Source organism: Nannospalax galili, unplaced genomic scaffold (genome assembly GCF_000622305.1).
Source record: "Nannospalax galili isolate Female #2095 unplaced genomic scaffold, S.galili_v1.0 scaffold184, whole genome shotgun sequence".
In the NCBI taxonomy this organism is placed as follows: domain Eukaryota; kingdom Metazoa; phylum Chordata; class Mammalia; order Rodentia; family Spalacidae; genus Nannospalax; species Nannospalax galili.
Window position 1 is genome coordinate 723,749 of NW_008351649.1, and position 9,436 is coordinate 733,184.

The 9,436-nt window shown below is 49.4% G+C and overlaps 1 protein-coding gene across 1 annotated transcript; it reads left to right on the forward strand.

The window, feature by feature from the left end:
- Positions 1-2,342: 2,342 nt before the first annotated feature.
- Positions 2,343-7,076, forward strand: C1qb (complement C1q B chain). Its single transcript, XM_008848567.3, has 3 exons — positions 2,343-2,450; positions 4,938-5,137; positions 6,357-7,076. Exons 2-3 carry the CDS (start codon positions 4,957-4,959, stop codon positions 6,929-6,931), a joined length of 756 nt encoding a protein of 251 aa, XP_008846789.1. The 5' UTR covers positions 2,343-2,450; positions 4,938-4,956; the 3' UTR covers positions 6,932-7,076.
- The last annotated feature ends 2,360 nt before the right edge of the window (positions 7,077-9,436 follow it).

A 9,436-nucleotide genomic window follows, 5' to 3' on the forward strand; every position in this document is an offset into this window, starting at 1 on the left:
CCATTCAGAGACCAAGACCCAGGGACCCCTCAGCTTCTGATTCCCAAGTCAAGACCTCCCCATGCTCCAGGCCTGGTCCCTCTTCATATAAATAGCACTTTGGCCCTGGACATTCAGGGTTCTTTTCCTACTCTGTCCTACCAATGCCCCAGGAGACAGGCATCCTTGTCTCCAATATACATGTGAGGGAGCCCAAGTTAGCAACGTGCCTGAGCCCACATGATGGGAGAGAGGCCGAGCTGGGGTTCAAACTTAGGATGACTATCCTAAACTACTGAAACTGCTTCCTGTTTACCTCAATGCTTCTCCCCCAAGTTCAACTTTAAGCTGACCCTTTCTCACTGCTATCAATTACCTAGGAATCAGAGACCAGCCTAAGTGACTTTGAGACCCTTAGAAAGACTTAAGGCTAGGCATCATGGAGGCATGCCTGTAATCTCAGTACTGGGAGGCAGAGGCAGAAGGCTTTTGAGTTTAAGGCCAGCCTGGGCTACATAGTGAAACTCTGTCTCAAAAATAAATAAATAAGGCACAGTGGCACACACCTTTAATCCTAGCACTCGAGAGGCAGAGGCAGGTGAATCTCTGTGAGTTCAAGGCCAGCCTGGTCTACATAGTGAGGTCCAAGGTACGCAAGGCTACATAGTGAGACCTAGTCTCAATAAAATAAAATAAAATAAATAATAATAGGGGCTAGAGAATTGGCTTAGTAGTTAAGAGCACTGTCTGCTCTTGCAGAGGACCCAGGTTCAATTCCCAGCACCCACATGGCAGCTAACAACCATCCATAACTCCAGTTCCAGAGAATTCAACATCCTCTTCTGACCCCAAAGGCACTGCACAACATGGGTGCACTTACATACATGTAGGCAATACACTCACACACATAAAATTAAAATAATAAATAAAAATATTTTTACTTATTATTGTTTGTGTATGAGTGTATTGACTGCATGTATATAAGTGAACCTGTGCCAGGCAACGCCTGTGGAGGTCAGAAGACAATGTCGGATCCCCTGGAACTGGAGTTGCAGGTGGTTGTTAGCTGCCATGTGGGTGCTGGGAATCGAACCCAGGATCTCTGCAAAAGCAGTCAGTGCTGTTAACCACTGATCCAACTCCCCAGCCCCAGACATCTGGTTTTTATCACACTTAACCTTCTCTTTTCTTCTCACCCCTTATAGTTAATGCCTCATTTGTATCCACAGTTGGCACCCACAAGCCAAAAGCTGTCCCCTCTCCAAGCATCTTCCACGTTTTTGGGGTATCCATCCTGGAGTGGGGCAGCACCTGGGTATAAAAACAGCCACAGCATCACAGCTAGACCCCAGCCCCAGCCATCTCCAACTTTGGGTCCTGCACCAGCCCCTCCTGCCCAGGCTGTGGGCCCTGACTGTCACTGCTGTTCTGTGGCATTTATCATAGGAACACTCTATGTCCAACCCCAGTCTCCCCCAAGAGGTTCCACAAGGACAAGACTCATAGTTCCCCAGGCCATAGGTCATAGTACTTCAGAAGAAATACTGAAGGATGATTTATGCCTCTGGACCTCAGTTTCCTCGAATGTAAAATGAGGGGCAGGGTGGGCACAGTGACCTTCAAGGCCTTCTGTAGCTCTAACTCAGTGTTATCTCAGGATCTGCATGCAACAGTCTCCTGCCTGTAACTATTATTGTCAAGGGCTCCAAACCCCACTGGGAGCAGAGGGGGGGATGAATATGTAATGTGTGCATTTAAAATTCATTATTAGATTATTTTCTGAAGGCAGGGAGAAGAGCAGGGGACAGAAGTGTGAAGGAAACAGAAGAGATAAGACCAGAAAGGGGAAGCCTGGGACATAAAGTGACATTAACAATTCATGTGCCCTGTGCTCTACAGTTTGCTCATCCCTCCCCCAATCCCACCACCATCCTCCTGCTGGCCTGTGAGAGCCATAAAATAGGTACAATTATGTCTCCATCATACAGCAGCGGGCAAAATTGGGGCATCCTTGCACTCCCTCTGTTGAAAGCTGGCAAGTGGCAGGGCCAGGATAGGAATCAGGGTCTCTGACTCTGAATCCAGGGTGCAGACACCAGGTAAGCCCTTCATCCATCAAGGAGCACCAGTCCCCATGGGAGTCTCTGGGAGTCATGTACTCCAAGGGCCCTGGCAGGCGAGCCACCAGCTAGGGAGATTCCCCCAGGACAGGCTGTTCCCCCACAGCTGCTGAGCCTGCAAAACCATGCTGGCCACAGCCACCATTTACAGGAACAGGACATGAAACTGCCTGAGGGCAGCAGGATGGGGGAAAAGTGGGGTGACGGAGAGGGGGGCAGCCTGCTGAGCTTTGGGAGGGGACCGTAGAGGAAGGCGAACTTCCGCTTTGAGTGGACAGCTGCAGGCTCTGGGCTCCAGGTCCACAGCTGCCTGGACAGGAGCATCACAGGACATCAGCTCTGGGTCTCCAGGTGAGCACACTGGGCTGTGGCGGGGTCCGGGGCTGAGGGACTCACCAAGTACAGGCTTTGTCTCCTGTTCAGAATACCTTAAATGTTAACTGGGTTGAAATCACTGGGCCCAATCCCAGTTCCATGGCATAGGCTTTCTGGGGTGAACTGAAGGGGGTCTGTGGCTATCTGGGCCACAGGGTATAGGTGGGCAGCTTGCAACCAGAGCGTCTAGCATCATACCTCAGAAGCTACAGTTTTGAACTAAATTCCATTTCTGTCTCTCACATGCTGGTCATCTCCAGCAAGTCTCATCATACCTCTGAGCTCCACATCCCCTTTGGAGAGAACAGAGCCTTTCAGAGGTGCAGTGAACCCTATAGGAAACCAACCTCAGTGCACCTATGGGTTCAAACATGTCAGCTGATCCAGAGGCAGAGGAGAGATGAGAACCCAGGTGCCCTCTGCCCAGCATCACATGTCCCCCCAGCATCCTTGCTCCTGTATGCTGCTGAGGCCAGTAGGTTTGCCTTCTGTAAGGACAGCATTTGATGTGCAGCTGGAGTTGGAGGTTGTTGTTGTTTAGTCCTGAGTGAGAAGGTTATTCACTGCCCAAGGGACCTTAGTCCTCCTTGAGTCCTCTCATTTGACCCCATGGCAGTCCTGTAAGTCAGAAATAAACTGTTTCAAAAAAGACCAGAGAGGTTAACACACCTGCCTGAGGTCACACAGCCAGGCAGCAGCAGAGGGGAGTTCAAAGCCAGGTTGGTCTAACTCCATGTTGGAGCTGGAAAGAGATGGAAGGGCTGTGATGATGATAAGCTGGCAGAAGTGGCAGGTGGCCCAACCAGGAGGGTTTGAAGGCTTCCCCAAGTCTCAGAGCTCCCAATATGGACTACATTGAAGGCCTTCCCCTCTGTCCCTCGTCCTTGAGCCTGAATCCCATAGGCAGCCCCATCCTTCTTCACCTTTCCAGTCATCTTCCTTCCCTGAACTCAGGCTTCCTGCTGATGATAATAATAAAATCACAAGCATGCATTGAGCACGACAAACAGGCCGAGCTGTCACTCATCTGACCTCATGGCAACTCTGCAAGGGGGAGTTCAACATTATCTATGTTTTATAGATCAGAAAGCTATGGCCAGGGAGAAGTCCCACCTCTGAGCAGCTTGCTGGGTGATGTTTAATACTGTTTTTCTCATCTGTGAGATGAGTAACTCATCACAACTCACTTCTCGACTGCTGTAAGGGTCCAGCAGCCACAGATCCTGATGAGAGCTTTGGGGCTTCCCACGCTTTCTTATCCACCATCTCACCTGGATCTCCAAGGCTACCCAGAGACATGCAGAGCTCTGCTCTGTGCAATGAGGTGGGGAACTCAGGGAAGCTTCCTGGGGGAAATGCTTTGACTCAAGGCTTGCAGGTTGGGAACAACCAGGCTGACCTGCTCAAAGCAGCCCACAGCCTTCTTCCCAGTTCCCTGGGATGAGAAAGGGGCCACATTGCTCTCTCACTGAGCCGCAGTTCCTGAGAAATCCCAGAGATGGCCTGGGACACTGACAAGGACTTCAACACCATTTCTTCCCATACGACCTAAGCAAGTGACTTGGCCTCCCTGAGTCTCAGTATCCTCTTTGTATCACTAAGCATTCACACCACGTAGCCATTACCTACATACATACCCAGGTTCAGACACTGAGGGATCACCCAGCATTCACGTTGGTGCTGTTCATGCAGCCTCTGCTGAGCCTTAATGGTTTATCCTCTGTCCCGTCTCAGGACATTCTTGCTCCAGCCCTTTCTGAACCTTCGGGTCCCAGCCAAAACATTATCTGAAGACCATCCTGATGGAATTATCCCCTCCCAACTCCAACCCAGTCCCCCTCCATCAGCACACTGCTGCTCTTCTTCCCATGCTCCAGTCCATAACCATTTTTTTTTCTTGTGTATTTGTTGACTGCCTTCTCTTAGGGACAAAGGATCTTGAGGCCAAGGACCATGTCTGTTTGTCATCACTGTACCCCCAGGGTCTAGTGGATGAAAGGCAATCTGTGAATATATGGATGGGTAGATGATTAGGTGGATGGATGGATAGATAGAGAGATGGATGGGCAGATGGCTAGATGGTAAATAAATGGAGAGATAGATGGATGGGTGAATGGATGGACAGTAGGAGAGATGTATGATGGGTAGACAGATGAATGACTGAAGAGATGAATAAGATGAATGAGTGGATGGGTAGATAGATGGAGAATGGATGAATGGTTGGAGAGGTGGATAGGTGGGTAATTAGATGAATGGATAGATGAAGATTATTGAATGAATGGATGGATGGAGAATAGACGAATGGTTGGAGACAAATGATGGATGGGTAGATAGAGAGATGGGTAGATGGATGAATGGGTAAAGGATGAATGGGCAGATGCATGGATGAACAAGTGAAGGGACTGATTAATGAATGATGGGAGCCACCATGGCAGTAACCTCCCACATCTTCTCACCCTGTAGGAGGCCATAAAGTGCAGCGATGAAGACTCAGTGGGGCAAGGTCTCAACACTGCTGCCACTGCTGTTCCTGGGCTTTCTCCACATATCCTGGGCCCAGAGCAGTTGTACTGGGCCCCCAGCCATCCCTGGCATTCCTGGCATCCCTGGGGTTCATGGCTCTGATGGTCAACCTGGGACTCAAGGGATAAAGGGAGAAAAAGGTACTGCATGCTTTCAGGAAACATAAGCATCCCTGATCAAAGGCCCCATGTTCTGTCTCCTAAGACACAGTCATCAGAGGCAGAAGCAGGTGGATCTCTGTGAGATCAAGGCCACCCTGGTTCACATTGTGACTTCCAGGTGGGCTGTGACTAGGGAGACCCTGTCAAAAAACAACCAATGAAAAGACTGGAAGGAAGGAAGGAAGGAAGGAAGGAAGGAAGGAAGGAAGGGGAAAGAGGAAAGAAAGAGAGAGAGAAAGAAAGAAAGAGAGAGAGAGAGAGAGAGAGAGAAAGAAATTGCAAAAGCACTCACAAATCCAGTAAGTCTTCTAGAAGGGGATTGTGATTACCCTTTTGCAGACAGAACTGGTATGTGGAAAGACTAATGTCTCCTCATGGTAGCCCAGTTATTGAGGCTCAGGACAGGGGCTCCTCCTACTCTGTGCCCAGAGGGTGGACACCACACAGCCCCTCAGTCCTAGGTTCATCCAGAATAAGTGGCTATGCTTCCTTATCTGTAAGTAGGGAAAGATGTAGGCTTGAGGGGCTCCTTGCCACGGAGACCCCCTCATGAAGATTCTTCGCTTGGGTTAACCCTCTATGGCAGCTCCTCTCCTTTCAAAAGCCCACTGCACCCTCATGGTTCCTCAAAATACAATCAGACAATCACCACCATGTTACAGAAGAGGAAACAGCCTGAGAGACTGTGACTCATTGTGTCAAGGTGACACAACTAACAATGGCTGGTATGACATAGGATTCACAATCTGTGTCTCCAGAGCACACACATGCTCTCTCTTTTTTTCAGTTTTATGATGTGCCAAACCAAAGGGCCATGGCTGCCCAGAGTGATGATATAAGAGGGATTCTACGTTTCACATCTAGGTACAGGCAGCGGAATGCTGTGATTAATTAAGGATGTCTGCCATGGGTGAGGGAAGAGAGAGAGTGACATGTGTCAAGGTTGATAAGGGTGCTGTGTGAGCTGGGGACAAGGACAGGCCCTTCTCCATGGGGGTCTTCTCCCCTTCCCCTGGGCATCAGTTCTCTATGACCATGAAACCCAACACAGACTTAAGAGCTGGTCTGGAAGAAACCTGGAAGGCTCTCTCTGGCAGCCCCACTGTTTTATAATTAGGAAGCTGAGCCCAGAGACCCCAGGCCAGTCTTTTGGTCACAGTGACCTTGAGTCCTCTTTTCTCTTGATTCTGTTTTCTAGGGCTTCCAGGGCTGGCTGGAGACCATGGTGAATTTGGAGAGAAAGGAGACCCAGGGATCCCAGGGATTCCAGGCAAAGTTGGCCCAAGGGGCCCTGTTGGCCCTGTAGGTGCACCCGGGCACTCTGGACTCTTTGGTCCTAAGGGTGATTCAGGAGACTACAGGGCCACTCAGAAAGTAGCCTTTTCTGCCCTGAGGACCTCCAACATTCACCTGAAGCAGAAACAATCTATCCGCTTTGAAAACGTGATCACCAACATGAACAACAACTACCAGCCACAGAATGGCAAGTTCACCTGTAGGGTGCCTGGTCTCTACTACTTTACCTACCATGCCAGCTCCCGAGGGAACCTGTGTGTCAATGTTGTCCGAGGCTGGGATCGCATGCAGAAGGTAGTTACCTTCTGTGACTATGCCCCAAACACCTTCCAGGTCACCACAGGTGGTGTGGTCCTGAAGCTGGAGCAGGGAGAGGTCGTTTACCTGGAGGCCACGGACAAGAACTCTCTGCTGGCCATTGAGGGGGCCAACAGCATCTTCTCCGGGTTCCTGCTCTTCCCTGATGTGGATGTATGACCTCAGCATCAAATCATTCCCTGCCTCCCCTGCCAGCAATTCTTTCTGTATTCCTGACACCACCTCTTGGCTGGCCAAAACCCAGAGTTCTGAGGATGTTGTGGAACAAATGAGTAAATAAACTCTTCAAGGCCAAAAGACAGAGGTCCAGTCTGAGTCTTAGTCCCAGTACCTGGCTCCTAGTAGAGGTCAGAAATGTTAGTCAAAGAATGACTGAAGAATGAAGTATGAATGAATGAATGAATGAATGAATGAATCCTTAGGGACTGGGGAGATGGCTCAGTCAGTAAAATGCTTACCATGTAATCATGAGGACCTGAGTTCAATCCCCAGCACCTACCCATAAAAATGTTGGGTGTGGCACAGGTGCTTGTAAGCCCAGCTCAGGGAAACAGAGATGGGGGTGAGGTGAGAGGAAGGGAGGGCAATCACTGGGCTCCCGGGCCAGTCTAGTCTTACCGCCTAATCGATGAACTCCAGGTTCAATGAGAGAGCCTGTCTCAAAGGAGGTTCCTGAAAAATGAAGCCTAATGTTGTCCTCTGGCCTCCATACTCACACATGTGCCCACACCACACACATACACACAGCATACACACACACACAAACAGATACACATACAAACACACACATGCATATATGCACGCATGCACATAGGTACACATTTTTTCTAAATCTCCCCCTAACTGGAGGCAATTGGAAGGCTAGACTGTCTGCATGTCATTCAGGGCCAGTGCACAGTGGGAGGCCAGGCAGGACATTTACTCTATCTACGCTTAGCTCTGCCCTTTCCTTCCTCCCTTTAGGCCCATGGCCCTCCATGAAGACAGGGTGCCCCATAGCTAACTTACAGAAGAGGGACACAGGCCAGAGGATGGAACAATGTCTGTGATCCTGCAGTAGAGCCAGGCTCCAGGCAGATCTGCCCTCTTGCCCCAAGACTTCTCCTTTTTGTTTCTTGTTTTTAAGACAAGGTCTCCCTGTAGCCCCAGCTGGCTTGGAACTTGCTATTCAGACCAGGCTGGCCTTGAACTCACAGAGACTCACTTGCCTCTGCCTCCTGAGTGCTGGGATTAAAGGCATGCACCACCATACCTGGCCCAAGACCTATCTTAAAGCATTATGTTTCTGGGGCTGGAGCGATGGCTCAGCAGTTAAGAGCACTGACGGCTCTTGCAGAGGACCAGCACCCACATGGCAGCTACGAACTATCCTTCGCTCCAGTTCCAGGATAATCCGAAGCCCTCTTCTGATCTCTGCAGCATTGCACAACACGGGTGCACTCACATATATGCAGGCAATACACTCATACACATAAAATAAAAATAATAAATAAATAAATGATTTTTAAAAAGCAGTATGGCTCCGGCAGCCCCTAGCCCCTAATGGTCTATGTGCTGTGACTTCACATTCTGCAGACTCAGAGATTAAAGTTTCTTCCTCAAAGTCTAACAGTCTTGGATTCCCCCTGGATGCCCTCCCTCTTAGTGTCTTCCAGCCTAAGACATGCTAAATCATTCATTAGAACAAATGTCATGGCTCTGCTCAAAAACCTTCAATGGCTCCCCAGTGCCCACTAGAGTTCCGGCCTGTGACAAGATTGTGTCTTCTCTCTGAAGCATACCTGCTCTGGTGTCTCCACCTGAAAGCCTTTCACTCTGGTGGTCTAACCATCCTTTAAACATGCATTTAGGCCACACTTCCCCCTCAAAGCAGGAACTATTTCAGCCCATGCATTCCCTCCTCTGATTCTCATCAGTGCATGTCTGAGCTGGCACAGATACGTGCCAGCTCTACAAAAACTGGTACCTGGGGGCTGGAGAGATGGCTCACTGGTTAAGGGTACTGACTGCTCTTGCAGAGGACTCAGGTTCAGTTCCCGGCACCCACTTAGCAGCTAACAACCGTCTGTAATGTAACTCCAATTCTAGGGGATCCGATACCCTCTTTTGGCCTCTTGTGAGCATTACACACACATGGTACGCAGGCATATATGCAAGCAAAACACTCATACATATAAAATAAAAGTAAATTAATTAAAAATAAAAGACTAATGAGTCAGGGCTGGAGAGACGGCTCAGTGGTAAGACCACTGACTACTCTTGCAGAAGACCCAGGTTCAATTTAACCTGCACCCATATGGTGGCTAACAACCATCTGTAACTACAGTTCCAGGGGACCCAATGCCTTCTTCTGACCTCTGCAAGAATGCATGACATGGGTGCACTTACATGCATGCTAGCAATATACTCATATACATAAAATAAAATTAAAATAATAAATAATAAATTAAAAAATGGCGAGTCAAGGGGACTCGGAGCCCAGCCCCATGTCTACTCTTTAAGCTCCTCCTACCAGCCTCACCCATCAAGACTCTACCCCAATCCAAACCCAAGGTGGGAGGGATCTGAGGTATTCTGGCCTTTCATAGGGTCCCAACCACAGTCCAGCCTGCTGACTGGCAGATTCATTTCTCAGGGTACTGGCTCCTGCCCCATCTCTGCCTC

What these genes read in the sequence shown, in the direction of transcription:
- C1qb (XM_008848567.3), top strand. Translation starts at nt 4,957, where the DNA reads ATGAAGACTCAGTGGGGCAAGGTCTCAACACTGCTGCCACTGCTGTTC. An exon ending in AGGGATAAAGGGAGAAAAAG is followed by an intron (nt 5,138 to 6,356) that starts GTACTGCATGCT and finishes TCTGTTTTCTAG; the next exon opens with GGCTTCCAGGGCTGGCTGGA.